At 37.4% G+C, this 23186-nt stretch overlaps 5 protein-coding genes across 6 annotated transcripts; 3 read left to right on the top strand and 2 right to left on the bottom strand.

Annotated features, from left to right (window-relative positions):
- Positions 1–306: 306 nt before the first annotated feature.
- Positions 307–4379, bottom strand: LOC133721446 (uncharacterized). The gene is made up of 12 exons (XM_062148067.1): positions 4222–4379; positions 4019–4074; positions 3898–3931; positions 3307–3405; positions 3066–3214; positions 2925–2963; positions 2735–2827; positions 2240–2338; positions 1885–1986; positions 1540–1623; positions 801–866; positions 307–645 (listed from the first exon to the last, which is right to left on the bottom strand). Exons 1-12 carry the CDS (start codon positions 4304–4306, stop codon positions 559–561), a joined length of 993 nt encoding a protein of 330 aa, XP_062004051.1. The 5' UTR covers positions 4307–4379; the 3' UTR covers positions 307–558.
- Positions 4380–4541: 162 nt separating this feature from the next.
- On the top strand, positions 4542–6617 carry LOC133721448 (acyl carrier protein 2, mitochondrial). Its single transcript, XM_062148068.1, has 2 exons — positions 4542–4888; positions 6216–6617. The coding sequence occupies exons 1-2, from the start codon at positions 4667–4669 to the stop codon at positions 6390–6392; spliced, it is 399 nt and encodes a 132-aa protein (XP_062004052.1). The 5' UTR covers positions 4542–4666; the 3' UTR covers positions 6393–6617.
- A 1115-nt stretch (positions 6618–7732) lies between these two features.
- Positions 7733–11555, top strand: LOC133721322 (calreticulin-3-like). Its single transcript, XM_062147900.1, has 14 exons — positions 7733–7891; positions 8252–8359; positions 8831–9023; positions 9137–9395; positions 9613–9669; positions 9756–9803; positions 9995–10081; positions 10182–10239; positions 10353–10420; positions 10503–10595; positions 10689–10745; positions 10839–10934; positions 11099–11125; positions 11253–11555. The coding sequence occupies exons 1-14, from the start codon at positions 7777–7779 to the stop codon at positions 11262–11264; spliced, it is 1278 nt and encodes a 425-aa protein (XP_062003884.1). The 5' UTR covers positions 7733–7776; the 3' UTR covers positions 11265–11555.
- A 403-nt stretch (positions 11556–11958) lies between these two features.
- LOC133721323 (uncharacterized) lies at positions 11959–15403 on the bottom strand. The gene is made up of 8 exons (XM_062147901.1): positions 15005–15403; positions 14573–14635; positions 14381–14476; positions 14009–14056; positions 13298–13369; positions 12931–12989; positions 12472–12562; positions 11959–12345 (listed from the first exon to the last, which is right to left on the bottom strand). Exons 1-8 carry the CDS (start codon positions 15344–15346, stop codon positions 12187–12189), a joined length of 930 nt encoding a protein of 309 aa, XP_062003885.1. The 5' UTR covers positions 15347–15403; the 3' UTR covers positions 11959–12186.
- Positions 15404–15530: 127 nt separating this feature from the next.
- Positions 15531–21342, top strand: LOC133721320 (uncharacterized). 2 transcript variants are annotated; one of them, XR_009852162.1, is made up of 14 exons: positions 15531–15765; positions 15850–15902; positions 15986–16154; positions 16253–16316; positions 16431–16510; positions 16639–16792; positions 17267–17328; positions 17492–17554; positions 17931–17989; positions 18303–18384; positions 19528–19574; positions 19682–19918; positions 20642–20853; positions 21091–21342. XR_009852162.1 is itself a non-coding variant. In XM_062147899.1 (13 exons), the coding sequence occupies exons 1-13, from the start codon at positions 15550–15552 to the stop codon at positions 20658–20660; spliced, it is 1305 nt and encodes a 434-aa protein (XP_062003883.1). In that variant the 5' UTR covers positions 15531–15549; the 3' UTR covers positions 20661–20900. The 2 variants fall into 2 exon arrangements, 1 of the variants encoding a protein (XP_062003883.1); XM_062147899.1 differs by lacking the exon at positions 21091–21342 and having other exon boundaries at positions 20642–20900.
- The last annotated feature ends 1844 nt before the right edge of the window (positions 21343–23186 follow it).

The following is a 23186-nucleotide window of genomic DNA, read 5'->3' on the forward strand; positions in this document are numbered from 1 at the left end:
TCTCGATTTTCTTTTATGTGTGCACTTAACACAGGTTATGCAGTAGAAAACAAACCACACTGTTTAAAGCAGTTAGAAGTTAGAAGAGCTGAATTCGTGAGTGAAGCTGGTGTTGGTGGTGAGAATGAGATAGAAGAGGGTAAAGAGTGTTGCTGCCAACTGGGCCTGTAATGATGGGCCGGTATCTAGCCCAATATCGGTGTGGGTCATCATTCTTCTCTTCTTCTCTCTTTCAATCATCCCTTTTCTTTATTTATTCTTTAGGAGGCTTTTTGGCGACGAATTATTTTTCAACAAATGGGCATCTCTCAGAAGGCAATTAAAAAAGGTCCCCCAATCTTTTTGGGTTACAATCAGTAGCTTCTTTTTTTTTTTTGGCAAAGACAATCAGTAGCTTGCCAAATCCTAAACCCTCCTCAACCCTTGATCATTTCATTCATCATACGTAGTAAAAAAGACATAATTTCACCACAATTTAAGAATCATTCACTGATTAATGCCATAATGTCACATACAACCATCTATGCTGGCTGTCCGATGGAGCTGCATTTCACATATTCATGATGCCTTCTTTTTCCCAAATAGTAAGCTCAATGAGTAAGTGTTGCCCTTCCTTGCAGCAGCTTCAACTCGATTTCCACCAATCTAGAGGTTATTTTAACCAACTCCAAATCAGTTTTGGCAGTTTGGCAGAAGTAAATCAGAGAAGCATTTCTAATAAAGGAAAGCTAACAGGCTGTTGGATCTTTTAGAATATATATAAAATTGAAAACGAATTAGTTTTAGGGTACGGAAAATACCTTGTCCATAAGCCAATAACCAATGGTTGGCATGTACTGCACCAAGTACATTACAGCCAGGACAGGCTACAGTAGAAAACAGAAGATATAAGTGTGATTAGGAGGAGGAGTTGTTGACAGTAAAAAGCAATGTAGGACAAGATGCATTACTAGCATCTTTTCCCTAGAAATAACTAGCAACGATAACCATATTCAAAGGGCAAATTACTGACTTCCAGAAAAATCCACTGCTAAAAGTATCCCTGAAGTTGCATTTTGTCTTTTAACACATTTAAAACATAACTGATCTTAAACACAGCAGTTTTCTGATCCTCCTTTCCCTAAAACATCAAAAACTATGTCAACTTCTTTAATGAGGCATCAAAGATGGTAGCAAGTTGCAACTCATGGCCCATCAATGTTAGTTAGATTGAACCTTACGAGTGATCCCTGAGTAGAATCAACATATGACCGAGATGATTTGAAAAGTAATTTCAGAACCTAAAGGATTGATCATTGTAATTTTTAATACATATTATGGCACATTATGTTTAGATCATGATATGTTTCACAAGGCTAAGTGCTGATTTGAACATATGGTATCACAAACTTTTTTGGCCAAAGATATTATCTCACAAAGTCACAATGAGAAAATGGATGTGCGGAACAGTAAGGTATCCTAGGATGTAGATACTTTTCATCACCATCTAGGCCTTACCAACTGATCCTTCATGGCTATACAATATACCAATAACAATACCTGATATGATATCCAAACTTCCTTTAGACCATGGGTGGCAGCAATTATTGTCAACTCTGCACACCTTTCTGATGACACACGCTTCTGTCAAAACAAATAAGATAACAAGAAATGAACAAAAAGGTAACAAGAAATGTTTTACAAGAGATGTTTAAAGCTCTTTTGACTGCTCAATTACCCCGGATGAAAACAATAAAGCAGTAAGAAAAGGAATGCCCCAGTGAAAACATGCACGGCCACACTAAACTACAGATACCACCCCAAGTTATCAAAAAGAAGAAATTCATGGGCATGATCGTAAGGAGCAGATTTGATACACACACAACATCATTGTAAGGAACTAACCACAGAAGAAGCTTTATTTTCTGAGCTTGCTGCTCCTGTACCATTTGATGTTTCTATTGGACCAGGACAAACAATAGTCACCCCAATTCCTTTCTGATAGAGCTGCATTAAAAAAGATAAATTAACACCATTAGGGGAAGCAGAAATTATAGTTGTATCAACAAATTTATCTTATCTTGATATATTAACTGCTTTACTAAACATGCAATTACTCTTAGTATCTTTAATTTTTATAATTAAGTCTCAATATGATGGAAAACTTTGATTAGTGAGAAATGGAAAACAGCAGATTGCAGCAACAGAGTTATACACATTCCTTTTACTCTGGAGTATGGAAAGAAGTTATAATTCTTACCTCGGAACGCAAGGTGTGAAAGTACCCATTTAAGGCATGTTTAGAGGCAGAGTATATGGCCTGACCTGGTGCAGGTGTCTTTCCTGCAGCACTGCTCATCTGCACATAATTAAAAAAGTACTGAGAAGGGTGAAGAGAAAAAATAAAAATAAAAACAAGAAAACAAACAAACACAATTCGAAGAGAATGAGGGATATGCCTAATCAGCACTAACAAAAACAATTAGGCACTTTACGTACAGGAGATACATAAAAATCATATTTTGTGGGGCTTAGTAAGCTTCCAGACTTGGACATTTCATAAACTCTTTTAGACTGAAGAGTAAAATTACATTCAAAAAGAGAATCAATGTGCTGAATCACATGTGGGACTATAGAGCAGTTGTGCAAATTGCCACTGAAAACATAGCCAATATATTTCTTTTGCACAGTATGTGGATCTGGCAGAGAAGTTAGACATAAGCATCACCTAATAACAAAATAATTTTCCACATACCACAACAAAATGGCCCTTCCCTCGCCTTAGCATGTAAGGTGCAAGTAGCCGGGTCAGCGTTATTGTCCCAAGAACATTGACATTGAAAGTTACCTACTCAAGAGAAAGAGGTACACGATCACTCTCATTGACATTGACCCATAGGAGCAGTAATTGCCTTAGAGATAAAACAGCATCCTAGAAATGGTACCTTTAGACTCTCCTCAGTAACATCCAAGGCTGTAGTTTTCTGCCAAACATCAAAACAGGTAGATGTATTAGTAGAAATGGTGTTATGTTAAAAGGACTGTATATCAATATATCACCCTGAATAACCAATATAACCACTTACAGGACGCTCAAAAGCAGCATTGTGGATCATGTAATCAACACCAGCATTCGGAAAGAATGACTCTGCTTTCTCTACAACATCCTTGAGACAATCTTCACCAGAAGCCAAATCCAATGGCAAAACTTTCACACCATCAGGTGCATGTTTACCTGGGCATTGCCACCAAAATTAAGAGATGAGAGGCATAATCAAGATTGAAGACCTGAATGCTGTTCGTCCAGCTTACAATTAAAGAACAAACCAGTAAGTTGTTTCTTGACTCGCTCCAATTCAGCTTCATTACGGGCGGAAATAATGAGCTTAGCTCCCAAATTTGCAAGTTGCTTAGCAAGAACCTCCCCTAGGCACCAGCATAATTGAAGATAATTTCATTTATGCATGCCAAAGAAGGCTTGAAACAAATTCAACGAGGGCATTGCTTCACCAGACATATATCATAATGGAGATAAAGATGCAGCGGAAGGTATTAGGGTAGAATATGTGGGTTACAGTAAAATTAGCTATTATCCAGCGGAAAGTAGACAAAACATACAGTTTCATTACTAAAGGCTTAATAAAATTCATGTGCATTTCTGTGATCATAACAGTAATGACAAAGAGAATGGGCGATAATAACAATGGCATTGCAGAAAACAACTGCGAAGACTCGCAACAAAAAGAAGAAACTGTGCAAAGAAAAAGATGAACAGACTGAAGGAATACTCGTAAGCATTTCACTTAGAGACTCAACGATTTTGGAGCATGAATTATGCAGAGGTGAGCATAATTGTAATGCAAGAAAGCGAATAAAGTGTTGATACAAAATTAGAAGAAGAAAGAAAGAAAGAAATACCAATTCCACGGCTAGCACCAGTTATCCAAACAACCTGAAGCAAGCAAGATCCACAGTGTAAATAAAGAAGATAAATTTTTTTTTTTTTTGGAGGAAGGTATAGAAATGGAAATGAGCTCACTTTGTCTTCAATTTCGTCCCGCTTGACATGGCGTTTGGACATCAAAGTGAAATCACCTGAATTAGAACGAACACAGAGAGAGAGAGAGAGAGAGAGAGAGAGAGAGAGAGAATTAGTCCACTACTGAGGCTCTTGAGCTCAGAAATAGAGAGAGAGAGAGGGTGTGTGTGAAGGTTGGGAATTTAAGAAAGATTGAATAATACCATCAGCTGTGGTAAATTTGATTAAAGCAAACAAGAGAAGAAGAAGCAGAGAAACCCAGAATAGCACCACCACCACCATCGCCATCTTATTCTTCCCTCGCTCTGTCGCTCACTCACAGGCACAGCACAGTGCCTCTGCCTCCTCTAGGCTCTAGTTTTGTTAGTCCTCCAAGATTCTGAAGAAAGCCCAATACCACACAACTTTTTCATTGCAAAGGCCCAAACACCTAAACATTGGGCCCAGTGGGGTTGTTTTTGAATGAAAAGGCCCAGCACCGGGGCCCGGTATAGTTTATTAGGGAATCGAGGTTCTCTACTACTCTTTCGCCCTCAGACCTGTCTAGACTCTCACACCCACAGAGCCAGCCGAAAGCAGCAACCATTTCCGGAGAGAGTTAGAGTTAGAGTTAGAGTTAGAGTTGAGTAGAAAGAGGTCTTGTTTTCAATGGCGGCGAGAAGCGTAATGCTAAAGTACCTGAGAGTGCCAGTGGTTCAGGCTGTGCGGCCAAACCCTAGCTCTAGCTCCTCCGTCACCTCCCCTCTCCTCAACGCCATACGCGCCCGCTTCTACTCCGAAGAGGTCAGGGGGACCTTCCTCGACAAATCCGAGGTCACCGATCGGATTATCACCGTCGTCAAGAACTTCCAGAAAGTCGATCCCTCCAAGGTGAATCCATTTCAACCCTATATGTTTCCTAATTTGTGGCACGATTCCTTCTCTTTCGCTCCTCAAAAAATCGAATCAAAAGTTGATAACGCAATTGTGCAATGAGAAAGAAATTATTATTATTATTATTATTTTTTGTGGAGAGAGTTATATTTGTTCGAGTTGAAAATGAAAACAAAAAAGTCGAGTGATGAGGATTCACATACCTACTGATAGTAATGGATAAATTAGGGTTTTGGAATTGTCAGTATAGGATCATAAAATGTTTGTTTTCACTGTTGAGTCATAGCATTGTGGGTCTTGTATATGACAGGCCATTGTGACACACAAGTAATGACTGTATTTCTGTATGCAAAAGTAGATGTGGATTTGGGATTGAAATATTGCTCCGTGTATTTTGGCTCATTCTGGGTTCATTTATTTGCAGCAGCATGGCTGTTTGTTTTTATTAGAAACTGAAATGCACAAGTAGGGAAAATGCTGGTTTTAAATCTGCTGAAACTTAATTTCCTCTTTAAATTTTCATCTCAGCCAGGCACTCGGATTCATCTTGTTTGCCTAACATTGCGTTTTTCCGTAGGTTTAACTTCTTTTAAGAAATACTTTCTTTTTCAGTCCCTCGTGTATATTCTCCTTAGGTTTCTCTCTTTCTTCCTCCATATTACTGTAGGTCGCCAGAATTAGATATCTTCTCATGAAACATGGATAGATATGCGTTCGTATATTTAATGAGCTAGATCATATTCTTCAACCAACGCTAGTGAAATTGATTGACATTGTTGATAAACTGGCTGTGACTTTTCATACTTGAAACCTTTTATTACTTAGTTGAGTTATTTTTTGAGCATTTGTTTGGTTTTGTTTTGGATGTATTCTTCCTACTGTGGTATTAAGGTCCGAACTCCCAGGGAGTTTTAATGCCACATTGTGATCCCTAAATCTTGTTTTTGTCCAAGCTCTCCGACTCTAGAATCTAGATAACCTTTGAGCTCCGTAATATGGAAGAACGAAGATTATAGATTTAGTCGGCATCTGTCTAAACTAGCCATCTAGTTAACGCTCAAGATCCCTGATGGTTTTAACTTGCCTTTGGAATTATATTCAGTCTTAGAAAACTTGATCTAGGGGTTGAGGGGAGGATACTAGAGAAGACTAATGTGGGGTGACCTTTATCTTTAAACTTTCCTTTCGGGAGGTAGTATATCCCTTCCTTGAATGTATGCATTCATTTCCAGTCACATTTTGAATTTGTTTTGATGGCTATTATGCTGCTAAGCTGCATTCCAGTTTCTATAATCTTCAATGTTTGTTATTTCTCTCTTGGTAGGTTACTCCGGATGCTCACTTCCAGAAGGATCTTGGATTAGATAGTTTAGATGCTGTGGAGATTGTGATGGCACTTGAAGAGGAGTTTGGGTTTGAGATCCCAGACAATGAAGCAGACAAGATCAACTCCATTGGTCTTGCTGTTGACTTTATTTCCTCTCACCCTCAGGCAAAGTAGGGTTGGCATGAAGCTTCATTTTATTTGCTGCAAGGAATAGCTGTAGAACTTAAGAGCTTCATATCTCTTTCCCACCTTTTTTCTTGTTAATCCTACTTCCAAAAAAAGGAGTTTTTTGGTATGCTTAAACTTCAGTATGCTGGCATTTCCAGTTTATGGAAAGTGTGTAAACAACTTCATCGATGTTTTGTTTAAATAAAGTCATTTAGTTTATTGCTTGTCAAATCTCAGACTAGTGTTTCATGCATTATGGTGTAGGTATTGTATCCTAGAATCAGATTGGATTAGAATCTAGACTACAATATGTTTGTATACATAGGTATGTAGAATGAAAATTCATCCATAATGTGTTGTACTACAAGTATTCGATAACTGGATTTCCATGCTGGCCTTAAAATTCATTCTGCCCCGAGCAAGACTTGGTATTATTTGCCGAAAGGAGGGTATGCACTCAAGTCTTATGCAGCAGAAGTCAAACCTGCTGGGTGCACCGAAGTCATATACAAGTCTGATTGTGAACGACAGCTTTATCTTGTCCTACCCATTCGTTACTCTCTTCTCTTGGCCTAGGAGTAGACTTGACTTGAAGGGAAGACTTTGAATAACGCGAGTCACGAAAACAGGAGGAGACCCCAAGTCAGGTCTTTTGTTAAGAATACCCTTCCTCTTCAATGAAACTACAACTATATTTATATATCTATTAAATTCTGTTTCCTTTTTCACTACCTGCCGGGAAGTTTACTGCAAATGGGTCTCGGTTCGGTAGATGACCCAAGTCAATCATAGGAAATGTTGTTGTTTTAGCAATTAGCATAATGACAACAGTAAAAATGCAACTTTTTCAGCTAAATATTAATAACTAAGATTGCACATTAAGTGCTGAATCAAGTCTCCTGCCGATGTTGAGAAGAATTTTCGCTAAAAATTACCACATTTAGAGAAGGACCTGCTGATGCGTTTTTTTTTTTTTTTTTTTCCGAAATATTTCCTCATACATAATACAATGGTGCAGGCCGCGCAGTAAGAAAACTAATCATCTAGTTTAGTTAATTGGAGTGGATGGATTGAATTAATCATGAGAACAAAGAAAAATAGAAAACACAATTCTGATTGGGTAATGAAACGTTTCATTCATCTCTCATTGGTCGAACCAACTCGAATTGCAAAGCTGAGCCATCGGTGCTCACTACCCCACCCCACCCCCCACTTGAGGGAGACCATGACTTGAACATTTATATTATTATTCCATAATCTCAAGTCATCTAAGGGCATTGCCGAAATTAAAAAGCAGAGTGTGGGCAATCTCTTGCTTGTACTAATATAAGTTGGCCAAAGACACAAACACAAACGCAGTAGAGTATCTCAATTGTTGCAACTTGCGCAAATGGCAAAGCAGCTTAAGCTTCAATTGTTGCAACTTGTGCTAATAACAGTGTCCTCACTTTTCTTCAACTTCCATTGTTCACGCTCAGAAATCATTTTTGAAGAGCGTTTCGAAGGTATCATCCTTCTTTCGAGCTCCTTGACTCCCTCAAGTTTTACTCAAGTTTTTTACTCTCAGTAACAAAATATGCTCACCCAGTATCTAACTGTCTCTGATCTCAACTCAACCCACCACACCTTACATGTTCTGAGAAACTTTTTAGTTTTTACTACTGTGTGAATGAACAGAATCCAAGTCAAGATGAGCATTGACTTTGGCTCTATCTTGTTTAGCTTTCTTAGTTCTTTTCTTGGATATATATATAGACTAGTTGATGGAAAAACCAAGTGGAATCTTCTTTGGCGTTTTAGTTTGGTTTTGGTGATGTACTGACTACTGATGTGTGTGTGTGTGTTTGTTTGTTTGGGTTAATTAGATGGGTGGAAAAGCCGTTGGGTTCAGTCCGACTGGAAAAGAAGTGAAGGTAAAGCAGGTTACTTTAAACACGCTGCTGGAAAGTGGCACGGAGACCCAGATGATAAGGGTATGCTTCATATTCCTAATTATATGCCATACTAAAGAATTACTTGTCTTTTTCATAAGTTGATGAATTTATTCACTCTTGTGTTGTAAAGTCTTGCACTTTTGTATTGCAAAGTAAATGAACTCACCATCTGCTGTTCGTCATACATTCAACTTTTCATTAATCTAACCCATGGCTTGAAAACAATGGAGTCTTATTGTTAGTCCATTGGCTAGAATAAATATTTGTATGAATTTGTTGTTGTTTCATCTCGTTATAATGAAATTTCTGAAAGAAAGTTTGTGAAAAGTAAACGTCCTGTTTCTTACAAAGTAAGAGTTTCTATTAGACAGATGCTTTGATTTTTATGGCTTCATTTGTTGGGTGAACCGCTGGTGGTTTTATTCTTCTGATGAAATGCAGAGGTATTAACATTTGACAGTCAAAAGGAAGTAAAGTTTTGGCTTCATGATTGTGTATCTGAAATTGCAGGAATTCAGACATCTAGTGATGCCAAACATTTTGCCATATCTGCAAAGATACCGGAGTTCTCTAACAAGAACAGAACGTTGGTCCTCCAATATTCTGTAAGGTTTGAGCAGGAAATTGAATGCGGTGGGGGTTACATAAAGCTCATGTCTGGATTTGTTAATCAGAAGAAATTCAGCGGGGATACTCCTTACAGGTTTCTGTCATTTTACGCAATCTATGCACATGTTTCTATTCCTACAACTGACACAAACTACAACTCTCAATTCTAAGATTCATCCCTGATTATGCTAAATTTTATTTGTGTAGTTTAATGTTCGGACCAGATATATGTGGAACGGACACAAAGAAACTCCACGTTATACTCTCCTACCAAGGCCAGAATTACCCCATCAAGAAGGATTTACAGTGTGAAACTGATAAGTTAACTCATTTCTACACATTTATTCTTAGGCCTGATGCAACTTATAGTGTCCTCGTTGACAATAGAGAAAGGGACTCTGGAAGCATGTATACAGACTGGGATATTCTTCCACCGAGAAAGATCAAAGATGTCAATGCAAAGAAGGTACATTATATGTTAATGCTCTAAGGTTCTATCATGTGCTAAAGGCACTACATACTCAGTAATCTGTAGATTAGATCACTTAATATGGTCATGCTTTTCCTGTAGGATCAATTTCAATTTCCATTTCAAATCTTTGTCTTCAAGAACCAAGTTATATGATAAACTTCTAGGTTTTTCTTTCTCTTTAACTAAGAAGTATCATTTACTGTTCTTATAGCCTGCAGACTGGGATATGAGAGAATATATTGATGATCCTAATGACATCAAGCCTGAGGTATGGAACATTTCTTTCATTTCCTAAGGCTTTGTCTCTGTGACTGCATAAGTAATGTCTTATTGATGCATTTCTTGGTATTCCAGGGATATGATTCAATTCCAAAAGAAATTCCAGATCCAACCGCTAAAAAGGTCAGTTGATTGGTTATAATGTAATTTTATATAAACAAAGCTACATATGTGAAAAAGCTACTGCCATATTATCCGATTTTTCCCATTCTTCGTTTGCTTTTAGGACTGTGACTAATGTCCGCTTGTGCTTTGATGCATATTAGAAGAAATGAAGTTAATAGAAATATTTCTTATTTTCCCCTTCTAATTAGCCCGCTGACTGGGATGAAGACGAGAGTGGTCTATGGAGAGCTCCAAAGGTACCAAATCCAGCTTACAAAGGACCATGGAGACGCAAGGTAGGTTAACTAAGCTTTTAAGAAGAGAGATAAAACTGAAGGTCAATCTTTTGGCATGCAGTTTCTATTTTCTAATTTGTGACTTATACTTCCATTTCAGAGAGTCAAGAACCCAAACTATAAAGGCAAATGGAAGACTCCTTGGATTGATAATCCAGGTATGGTTTAGTAAATAAATAACATGCTCTGGCATGGTACTATAGATTATTATAACTACAGATCTTAAAAACAGATATGTGAAGTTTAGTGATTTCATTTTTCTTCTATGCAGAGTTTGAAGATGACCCTGATCTTTATGTGCTTAAGCCAATTAAGTATGTGGGGATTGAGGTTTGGCAGGTAGGACTGCACGAAATTATCAATTTGTGAATATAAGGATGTTATTGTCATTGTGTTAATGTGATTAAATAATGTGGTGTAGGTAAAGGCTGGTTCAGTTTTCGACAACATTTTAATTTGTGATGAACCAGAATATGCAAAAAAAGTTGTTGAGGAAGTATTTGCTAATAGAGAGGTCAGTGATCCTCTATCGACTGTAACTGGTATTTACTAATTCATTGGCATCTAGCTCACAATAGTTATTTGTGTTTCTCCTGTGGTACTTCAGGCTGAAAAGGAGGCTTTTGAAGAAGCAGAGAAAAGGAGGAAAGCACATGAGGAAGAGGTATTCTATGCCGTAATCACTGCTTATGAGAACTTCTTTCAGGCTTAATTAGTTGAGTTTCATTCATAAGTATTTTGTGCTCTTATTTTGCAGGAAGCTCAAAGAGCAAGAGAAGAAGGTGAAAAGAGGAGACGAGAAAGGGGTCATGATCGACGGTATCGGGACAGACATAGAGACAAATATAGAAGGGTAAGCTTGAATCTTTCATCTGAAATGTAGATATAGGTTTTCAGATAATCAGATTACCATTGATGAACGTTTTGTTTGGTTTTTTAATGGTACTCAGTTTAAGCTTTTGGTTCATTTGAATGTCTTACTAATCCACTTCTAACTCGGCTGTTTATACTCCACAGCATCGCGATTGGGACGATTATGATCATGTAAGCACCAATTTTTCATTGTGTTTTTTTTTTTGTTGGTTCTTTTTCTTTTCTACTGGCATTAAAGAATTACAGTAAATTAAGGTGTGAACACCACTTACAGATGACCTTTTCATTTGGTTTGCAGGATGAGCTATGATTTGATGGTGTTGTGTTCCTCTTGGTCTCGGTTTCATATACAAGAGATTCAGTCACTTATTTTCGATGTAATAACTTAATTGCAATGTCTGCAATGTCCTTCCTAGCTCGTGTCACTTTTATTTTCCGGAGTATGTATGCGCTTTGCTTTCCCTTTATTAGGTTCCACATGTAACTGTAAAGAGTATCCATTGTTGAAGAAGCAGTAGTTGGCCTACAGGCGGCAGTCTTGGCTTAAAACTTCTGTAATCAATAACAGAAGAGAAATGACATTAGTTGTTTTTCGATGTTATACATTTTGCATTGTTCTTCAAAATCCTTGTCCATGTAAACTTCTAGTCTTCCACTTTTACACGTTGAAAACGCCTTGTAGAGAATTAACAATAATCTAACCTGACTGTGAATCACAATAATCAAACACAAGATAACTATTACAATTCCAAAACCATCGACAGGATCTACATCAGTGCAAGTTTATTTGGGAAAGCATGCATGGTCCTAGTATTTGCTTCTACATAACATTGCAAATAAATTACTCCAATAATTAAACAAACCACAACCAAACATGCCTTGTTCTTGTTCGTATAAGCGATCCTCTTGTTCTTGTTCGTATAAGCGATCCTCTTGTTCTTGTTCGTATAAGCGATCCTCTAATAATATTATTGTCAAAAAGTGGGAATCGTTTATGAACTGAATAAATGCACAATTCTCTACAATACTAAATTCGAAATTTTCAACAATTCAACCTTTCCATTCAGTGGCAACGGCCTTTGTTACTATTACAATTTTGGCAAAACTACTGAATTTACTACCCTCATGACGGTCTCTCCCCCATGGGATTAAAGATACAATCAACAGTCAAACCTAAAATGTCATTCACTCGAGGTGATGTTGCATCATTCAGAAACAAGTGAAGAAAACGGCTATCTTCTTCGCACAGAAGAACTTGACCCACGTTGGATTGCAGCTGACTGCTGTGCTTGGCCAGCAGCTGAGGGAGCACCAACCTGTTCCTCGGCCATGTTCATTGCTTGGGTTACGGCATTCATAACAATGAGCCCAAGAGGGATCAGGTACATCCACTGATACAAGCATTCCAGTAGAGTCCATCAATAAAAGAAAGTTCATCCATATGCCAAAATGATATATAATACATGTGATAGTTATGAGAGGGGAAAATGGTAACAATTAACTCCAAGAATACTCACATATTTAGCCCAGAAAGACCTTTCTTGTGGCGGTACAACTTCACCTTCTACTCCCTCACCACCAAAAATCTCCTCAGAAAACACTGGAGCTCTGTGAAAACATTTTGTAATAGAGATGAACTTTAGGGGCCTTCACAAAAACCTTTGACGATCAAATTATAGACAGAATCCACTATAAACACAAAGCAAATAGATCATTCTACTGATTGCTGATCCCCTGCATATTTACTAATACAGATTAACCAGATTAACTGCAATTTTATATATGCATTTCAATCAACCACGGAACATATTTAAGATCAATACACCTTATATCAATGGGTAACTATTCTTTTATGTAATCAGTGTCTTCACCTTTTCTAGTTGAGAAGTTGAAATAATTAAGAACTTTCAGTAAGAGTTTAAGCAGCATGCACAACATGCAAGACACTGAGGATATATGAACTGAGAGCATCTCACCTTGGTGCCTGTTCACTGTTCTTCAAAACCGTGTGAGAGTTAAAAGACCATTTTGAAGGCTGAAATTACAAATCAAAGAAGATGTTGAAAGGTCAGATTACTCAACAAGATTCTAGCTCACAAAGCCTTAACTTATTTGATTACCCCACCCTTGACCTATCATAATCTTCACACCCTCCCTCACCACCACTTATGGCAACCCCAGTGCTACAAAGCCTCAGCTTTTACTCACACAAAGAGGGGTTAATCTCATGTGGTCTGTGAAGAAGCCTCGACTTTTATTTATACAGATATATCATCATATTGCTGTTTATCTTAGGTTCATTAACAAACAACTAGAAACAAAGAAAGATTGATCCTCGCTTACAAGTCTCAGTTGCCGAGGATATGGGCATGCCCCAGGGGAACCATAATTAACTGCCAGAATATTAACTCCATCCTGCAAAACAAATCTAACCTTTGAGACATGCACAAGACTTGATGGTTGTAAAGAAACAGGAATCTATTAATAACATGGGTCCATCTAGTAAGAAGACTATGTAGTCCAACAAAATCGACAAGACATTTTTCCAATTGAAGCTGTCTTTTGACACCTGTCTGTAGTTTTAAGAAACAGTTCAAGAGTAATCCGAGTATATATACACAGATATAACTCCTATGCTATCAGATGCAAATTTAGTTATAGGCAATCTTATGCAATAGTTTTCAACAAGAAGTTCTAACCAAGTCTCTTCCCTGAATATGGGTTTGCCCCAAGCACCTGCATATGCAGCTGCAAGGCGCTTATCAAGTTCATCATCAAGCTCAAGGATGGATTTTGAAGATAATTCTCGAAAGTGTCATTATAACAGTACAGGTGGGCAATAGCGTTTATTGTCTCATTAACAATAAAGTTAACATGAGTTTTATTTCCCCATCTTTCTTATTAGAGAAAGCACGCCAATTGTAGACAATTCTTAGAACTATTCCTATTTAAAATACTCTCAGTGATACACTAAAAGTTTAGAAGCAGAAAGCAAAAAGTAAATATGAGAAAACAGCAGGAAGAGTTCAAAAGATTTATAACATTGAGGATTACCGTGTGTATAACAAAATGTTCATCCAAACCCTCTCGCAGAAGACATCTCTGGATATACAAAAATATTGTTAGTGGTGTCTCCTTTTTAATCCCATGTGCATTTAACATAAAAACACCATATGGAAAGCATGGAGAGCAATAGATGCATAAACTTTATATTTGGTATTTATTAAGAGAAAAGTTGCAACTAAGTTTTTAAGTTCTTTGATCATGGAGATAGACTCCTTAAAAAAAAAAATAGCAGCAGAGAACAAAATAACAGAATAAAATATTGCACATTTACACAACAAGTGCAAAGACAATAATTATAAAAGTATATGATTAGTCAATATTATTGAAATCATTGCTTAATAAAGGGTGCTCAAGACTTGCCGCTTTTACTGATGAAATAACATAATCCCTCCCAGGAGGATTCGCAACACTGGATGGCAACCTTATGCTATAGAAGTCATCTCCTTTCAGCAGTAGCTGCAAAGATAAATCAACATTTCAAATTAGGTTAGAGTGAGAAATGGTGAAACTCCATCAAACGCAAGAAACATGAGTATAGGGTGAGAAATTTACAGAAAACTTCTCCTTCTCCTCTTCAGTAAAAGCATTCCTCGAAAACCGAAGCTTCGTTAGCGTCTGTACAGAATAAAAACATGTTAAATTGAAGCCGTATCTTGGGTTACAACTAGTAAAGCTCAAAAGTATGAAGCTTTTTGATCAGCACCTGAAGATTAATTATTCACCTAAACTAACTAAAACAATCAACCTCTTAATCTATCAAACTCTGAACCCCTCATTTTCTCATCAACCACCTCACCTCACAACTCAAAAAAAAACACACTAATTTCCATCTAACAATAAACCACAAACAAATCCGGTAAAGAAAATTTCAAAACTGTGAACTCAAATCATCGATTAATTAACCTCCAACTGCAGCTCAAAATTTTCAGTTGTCTAAAAAAGTTTGTTAGCAACGAAATAGAGCAAAGACAGGAAGCAACGAACCTGACCACCGTGGCTCCATGTCTTTAAGCGAGCGCTGAAGGTGCCGGCTGGAGAGAAATCAGAGTCCCCGAAGGCGTGATGGAGCTCGAACTGGATCTTGGAGTCGGTATCTTGATCGGAAAACCTCCTCCGGCTAGTTGTTGTGGTCGGTTGCGGCTGCGCCGGTGGTGAAGAAGATCGCGTGTAAGTGAGATCGGGAGACTTGGTGGGCACCCCTCCTTCCAGACCGAACTCTTCGTCGTCCAGCAACAGCTCATCCGATTGAAAAGCTACTGAAACGCACAACAAGGCGGAGACTGCGAAGAGCAACAACAAGTGGCCGGCGGGGAGAGAGAGCGCCATTGCTTCCCTCTGCTATTTGCTTTCTCTCGGTCTCTCTGTGAGGGACTAATACTCTCTATGAGAATGAAACAGTAATTGGGCTTGGGCCGATAGAGTCAAGTTGTGCCGAATTTGAAAATATATAAAAGTGGAAGGGCATGCGAGCAAAGCAAATATTATTAAGTACAATCCAGTTAACACAAAACTTGAGAAATCCAAATCGTATGTGGGAAAAATCCGAAACAAACCCTAATCTGTGGTTAAACGAAATCCAAAGCTGTGGAGAGAGAGCCATGGACGCGCTGAGGAAGCAGCTGGACCAGCTCATGGGAGCCAATCGGAACGGCGACGTCCGGGAGGTCAATCGCAAATATTACGATCGCGATGTGTGTCGCCTCTACTTGGTCGGACTCTGCCCCCACGAGCTCTTCCAATTAACGGTAACCAAATCGTTTATCTCTACTATTACTTTTTTGATTGATTGATTGATTCCGATGAGAATTCAATCTTGATTTTCGTTTCAGAAAATGGATATGGGACCCTGCCCGAAGGTTCACTCTCTGCAGCTCAGAGAAGAGTATCCTTTTAACACGATTCATTGCTTCAATTTTGATTTTTCGGTAATATTTCAATGCTAGTGGAGCCTTAACTCTTCCGTAGATACAAAGAAGCGAGAAAACAAGGGACTGATAACTATGACAGAGACCTGGAGGATGTCATAGATAGGCTCATTGTTGAATGTGATCGAAAAATTTCTAGAGCCCTTAAGCGCCTCGAGGATGATGATGCAAAAGCTGCTATTGCAATTTCTGTCTCTGAGGTTACTCAGGTGGATACATCATTCGTTCTCTCTTAGTTATACATTGTGTTTGTTTCGTAGGCAAAAGTGACTGAATGCTTATGTGTTGGTTTCCATTGCAATTGCAGACACCGGAGATACTTGAGTTGTCAAAGCAGATCAAAGAGAAGCTTGAAGAAGCTGATAGATTCGGTAAACCTTTTTTAAATTACTGTATAGCTTCTGTTTTCTGTTATATGTACAAATTTTTTGTTATCATTATTATTATGTGCTACAGTTTTCATTTTGTTAACGTCAAATTTGCAGATCTTGAAGGCAAGACAGATCTTAAGATTCGGGCTCTGGAGATATTAGAAGAACTCAGAGGCAAGAGAGCAGACAAACAGGTACGTATAACTTCCCTGGAATTAAGATATATATGCACATAAACTGAACTATCTTTGTGCTGTTCCTTAATGTGGTTCACTTATTGACAAATTTTCATTGCTCTTAACTTATATTATTTTGTAAACAGTCAATGCTTCTTTTGGATGCTTTCAATAAGGATAGGGCAGCTTTACCTCAACCCCTGCCAAACCCACCACCTTTGGCACCGTTGCCTGTAGTTGTTCCTGACGCTCGAACGCAGGAAATGATAAATGAAAAGTTGAAGAAGGCAGAGGACCTTGGTAAGTGAATAGTTTCTCAATTTTGAATTAGGTCCTGTCAAACGCTAATTTTGAATACAAGAAGAATATGAATTTGCCTTCATATACATTCATGAACTTCTATATACCCTTTGATCGTCTGCAATAGGTGGTAGTGATCTCTCTGCATTTAGTTAGATGAAGTTATGGTAGTGGTTTCTTTGCTGACTTTTATGGCACGTACGATGACTTTCAATGGAAACTGATTTTTTTTTTTTCATGTTTATCTGATTGTAAAGATCATGGCCTGAAACAGAATTGATTTTTCAGTGTTGGCATATTCATTCATCAATTTCTTTTGAATATCTTTTTGGAACAAAGTCTTTACGTCATGCTTTAGATTATATTAGTAGGAAAGTGTTGTGTGCTTATCAGATGTTACTTTTCTGCTGTTCTAGAAATCTTTTTGTTAGTTTTCCTTAGTATGTGGTCCATAAAGTTCATTATCATCTTTAGGTGAGCAAGGAATGGTTGATGAGGCGCAAAAAGCATTGGAAGAGGCTGAAGCACTGAAAAAGGTATTAACTGAATAAATAATAATAATATTGTCTTGTAATAGTTAACTGGTTCACCTGTTCTGCTACTCTTGTTAATATCATTTTTATTTAAAGTCTTGGATCTGTTGTGTTCTTTTTTTCTTTCTTGCCAATGACCCGTGAGTGACTGTATATTTGTTTTCAGTTGCCTGCCCGGCAGGAGCCTGTCCTGGATTCCTCTAAGTACACTGCTGCAGATGTGCGCATTGTGAGTCCATTCTTCTTCTACTTTTAATCTATCTATTAATTTATTTGTTACATAAGGTAACAATGACAAATTATCTGCTATATAATTCTTCCATGTCACATGGAAAGTGCTCATATATATTGTTCCAGCACTTTGGGCATATGTCACACATTTGTGGTTAGAAATGGGAAGAAGATATTAATATTGCGATCATAGGTTGTAATTGTAACTCCGTACTTTCATCTTTGTTGTCCAATTATTCACATTAGACGCTTGCATGGCTGTATGTTTTGTCATTGTTGATATCCTCTTCTATGGAAGGAAGAAAATCTCTGGTATATGTGATGCTTTCTTGCCCAGCATTTTTGTTAACTTGTTAATTATGCTGTTATTTCAGACGGATCAAAAGCTGCGTGTTTGTGACATCTGTGGAGCATTTCTGAGTGTTTATGACAGGTAAAAAATCATGAATACCATTGCAACTCTAGTTTCTAGTATTTTAGGTACAAATAAAATTAGAATTTGGGGTTTCAAGTGCTTCAGCTTTTGACCCAACGATTATACCTTGTCACCAGCAGGCTCTTGTGCCCAGTTTTACGAGGATAACTTTTGCAGCTAAAGAATGTGCGTCTTTTTTTTGTTTCATGTTTGTAGATCATGCTATTGTTGACTAGTAATTTTATGGGAATCTGTACTGTACATGAAGAAAACTGTTGGGGCCATTGCATGTCTAAAGTGACTATCCTGAGCTTTTTGTTGTTGTTTTCAGTGATCGTCGTTTAGCTGATCATTTTGGTGGGAAACTTCATTTAGGCTATATGCAAATCCGTGAGAAGTTAGCAGAGCTGCAGGTATGATGATCGTTCTATAATTATATAAACATTTCTTAGGTTGGTTTCATGGAGGAAGTTACTGAATCGCTAGTGCTGCTCTCAACAAAGATGTTTTCAGCATTTTGGGCATAGCCTCATATATGTAATCCAAGTATTTCAATTTACCTGCCAAGTTTTTAAGTTATTTACCTGCAAAGTAAGTTTGCATTGTGAAATTTGGCTCAGGTGCTCTTGTATTGTTACAAACTTATAGAGATCTCATATTACGGTATCTGTGAGTATATTTTTTTGTAAAGTCTTTTTCACTATTATTGAGCTGCTTTTCTAAAGGTTCCAAGGGGGGAAAAATTATGGCCGTATGCCATATGCAAGGAATTATGTTTTTTTTTTGGGTAAAGGTGTATACCTTTTGTATCTAGGCCATGGAATGGAGAATGGGCCTTGGGTCATACTTTTTAAAATGCTATTCTTCTTAGTTTAGGTATTTTACAAGGGTAAAACTCTTTTTTTTTTCTCTTTTTTTTTTTTGTTGAAAAGGATGTTAAAACTGTTTTTAGTTTTGAGGAAATTTAAAGAGTTGGTTTTGGGTAACAGTTAGTCTACTTATGAGAATGGAGTACACAACCTACTTAATTCATTTTACGATTACCTGAAGGATGTCTTGAGGTTAGGCTTGCAATTCTTCGACTCTAGTGGAATCTACATGTTGAAAATTATCTGTTACTCTTTTGATGTACTATTTCAAAGATTTTACCATTGATGGGATTATTATATGCTATATGAAACAAAATGAGCTAATAAGGATTATCCATAACATCCTTCTGTATAGAGATTTCCTTGTTCTGTTTAACAAGTGTAAGTCGCTTCAAGCTGTCGGATTTTGTAATACGCTTGCATGCACATTTTTTGTTTTTTGTTTTGTTTTGTTTTGAATTATGAAGGGAGCAATCCTTGTCAATTGGCCTTTCAATTTTATATAAAGGTCCATGTGTATGGGCATGCCAGTTGTTTTAGTTGCTTTGCTGTTTGTCTCATTGTTAGCAAAGATCTTATGTGTTGTTTACTACTTATGGTCTACCTCTAAACCCTCATGTTGTATCTCTCCATAAGCAATTTAGTTTTTCATGTCCATCTTAGTAACAAAAGGGGTGCCAATTTCAGGCTGAGAGAAACAAGATTCGCAAGGTTGATCGGTATGATGAAAGAAGGTAAAACTCAATACGTTCGTGTAACAAATATCTATATATCATACTCCTTACATGATTTTCATTATAAATATGATTCATGTCTTTTCTTTTGATTATTTGCCATATAGATCAAAAGAGAGGAGCAAGGAACGTGACAGAGAATCAAGTAGGGACAAGGAACAGGGAGATAGCCGCGACCGGGGGAGGGATCTCGATCGTAGGAGTAGAGATCGTGATAGGTACTATGATCGCGATCGTGGAGAGCGTGACAGAGATTCAAACCGTTCCCGCAATTATGATTCAAGAAGTCACCGTAGGTCACGCTCTCGGTCACGTGAACGTTCCAAGGATTATGATCGCCACAGGTGATTGCTCATCCATTGTAGCTATTTCTGGCAGTATTATGTTCTTTTGACATACATGCTTCCTCCTTTTGTGTTTGGATAAATGAATGTTTTCATATCAGTGACTATAGAGTTGAATCTTGTGTGTCTGATTTTCACTCTTGGATAACGTCGGGAATGAAAATCAGTGACATGACATGTACTGGGATACTTCTGTGCTTGATATAATCAAGTATTCAATATCATCCAAAGACTGGAACAACCTTAATAAAACAGTTTTCTGTATCATAATGGACAAAGTGCCAACATCCAGCAAAAATTAATTTAAAGCTGTCTTTAGTTCTTTACAATTCTCTGTTACACCCTTTTTGTAGTGTGTGTCTGCAATTTTGTGAAAAAGTACGATGAACTTTTTATTATCTTGAAAACAGACCTAATAGCTTGAAGCATGCTTTTAGAGGGCTTTGTGGCTTCTTTAAAGTGCTTCTTGCCAACCTGTAGAAATGGCTTCCCTTTTGGTCTTCCCTATTGTCTTAACTATCTAAATTTTTGGTGTGGATTTGGAGGACAAGATAGTTGCTACCTTATATTGATCACAAGCCATGTTCGAGTCCTTGATTTCTGCCCGAGTGAATTTGAAGCTGGGCTTTTTACTAGTACATGCTTTCTGGTCGAGTCATATTCATATGCAAGTTTGGAAACTTTCTTAGGATCATCATCTGATATATTAATTGGTTCTTCCAGGCGTTATGACCGATACTAGTTCTTGCTTTGGAGTATGCGGAAAAAGGATATTTCGTGTTCTTGTCTAGGTCAGTTTTAAAACTTATGTACCCAGACGGTATAATGTTTCTTCCTAAGTTCTTTTGTTGGAGTTGAGCTGTTTCTCCTGTGATGGATGTAAGGACTGCTGCTTAGTTTTTCTCAACTTCATATTTAAGAGGTATGCATGAGAGGTATGTTTTACTGTCTTAATATATCGCTAATTCACATTTTCATGATATTTGACTGATCTTTCGCCAAAAAATAGTTGTAATTTTAAGTAGTCACTCCCTCCTTGAAATTTGACTCCCATGTTAAGAGATATGTTGGCCGGGTACTTGCATCCAGTTGCCATCATTTAGTCTAATCCATATCATGTAGTGTTGGAAAAGAGTGGTGGGATGAACCTAACTTTTCAAGAAATCATCCAGAACTCTTTACGAAGATGGAAGGTCTCTTTGGCAAAGATTGTCTTGTGCGGTGTGTGATCCGGATCTGTTCTATCAATGATCTTGTGCATATAAAAGCTTCAGGACATATATATATGTTCTTGGGAGTTGTAGTTGTGAGGTTTTGATATTATGCTGTGAAACAATTAATGTCAGAACTGTTATGTGCTTGCTGGAGAAAGTTCAATTGGCCTATTTATATATTTTAAAAACAATCTCAAGTTTCTGAATCAAGTGATTTAACATGTATCTTATTCATTAGGTTTTTAGCTCTTTTAATGTAACTTGTAACAAATCAACACCGAATGCTTTGACCATAGCTTGCATCAGTTTCCCTAGCTCCTGACATGCCTTGCATAGCTTGCTGACCCATGTAGTGTTGTGCCTTACCTGACCCATCTTGTGCCTTGGCCCATACACTTTCCCTGGACTTTGCACTACAACAACATGCTGTTTTTGTAATGCTTTACCTAATGCATATGGCTAGATGAAGTTTATGAAAACTATATATACACATAGTTTTGGGAAACTTGGTGCATGGAAATTTGATGAAACTGGAGATAAGGTCCGACATAATTTGTGTGTAAAAGTTCAGGGTTGATCATGATTGCCATAGAAAAGGCTGTGTTCCATTGCACACTTTTGAAAACCTAATAGCATTTTGCAAACTATTTGATCCGGTATTTCATGAAGAATCCCATGGTGACTAATTTTTCATCACAACTCTAATGGTTTTAGCAACACATATCACCCATATTTTCAATTCATCGAGGTGTTTAACACCTTTAGTTGTTTAACACTTCCATTACTATTCATCAGAAAAGACCTCCCTTCACCTTTCTTCTCAACAGGAAACTTGCAACAAGAGACCATTACCATCTAATTGAACTTAGGATATGGCATTAACTTTTTGTGAGGGTTTTCTTTGCTGAAGTAAATTTAAGTGGTTTCTTACTCTTTCCTATTCTTTAAGTTGTGTACTTAGATGATGCTTGTGATGTATTTGGTTTTGTGTGGAGTGTAGTACTGTTGATGGAAGCTTGGGAGTTGAGACCATGAACCCTAGCATAATTTAAAGGTAATCGACATGCATTTTGATGGAATGCATTCGGTGCATGTTACATGCTTGTGTGCCCAAGAACCTTCGATGCATGTCAGTTTGTTCTAGTGGTGGACATAAACGCTAGAAAAATCGGCCTAGACTGGCCGGTTTATTTTGGACTTTTAAATTTGATAAATTGAGCGTTGTGGATCTAATTTCTGTCAAATTCGGTTCGGTTCTGGTCTGGTCTGATTTAAAAAAAAAAAAAAAAAATGATGGGTCCAGTTGCCTTAATTAATAATTTTTTTCTTCTTTTTATATTAGGACGTCTTCTTCTGTTTTACCTTCGTAATTTCTTTTCATTTTCTTCTTCCTCCTTCCTTCATAATTAATTGGATCGAAAGCAATGAAATTTCCCCAAAACTAGTCACTACTCACTAGTGTGCTATGCAAGGGTTTTTGGCTACATTTGGGCGAAATTTGAAGCAGCAATTAACACGTAAATTTGTTGAAAAATGAGGATTCTGAGGAAAAACCTAAGGAAACATGAGGTCTTATAACACGTCTCAGCCTTTGTACATCACTCGATACCTCAAAATGTAATGGTTTGAATTACCTTACCAAACACTCGACTCGTAAGTCATTTTGATGGAGTTTCTCAGGAAAAACCTAAGGGATGTGAATTTTTCATGTTATAAATGTTCTTATGATGTTAAGGGGTGTTTAAAAGCACACATGAATGGGAAAATTAATTGGATCGAAGCAAAGACTAAAATATCTAAGATATTCTCAATATTTCTTCGAAATTTCCGTTTTTTACAAGCATCGTTATTGATTTTAACATCTTTCCGTATATTTTTTAGCTAATCATATCAAAATTTTCATCGATATTCGATATTTCTTGATATATATATATAAACTATCGATATTTTCATGATCTTCGATATTTTAATCATTGGATCGAAATCTATGAAATTTACCCAAAACTCGTGTGCGGGTTTTTGGCTATATTTGGGAGAAATTTGAAGTGGCGATC

This window comes from Rosa rugosa, chromosome 7, assembly GCF_958449725.1.
Source record: "Rosa rugosa chromosome 7, drRosRugo1.1, whole genome shotgun sequence".
NCBI classification, from domain to species: domain Eukaryota; kingdom Viridiplantae; phylum Streptophyta; class Magnoliopsida; order Rosales; family Rosaceae; genus Rosa; species Rosa rugosa.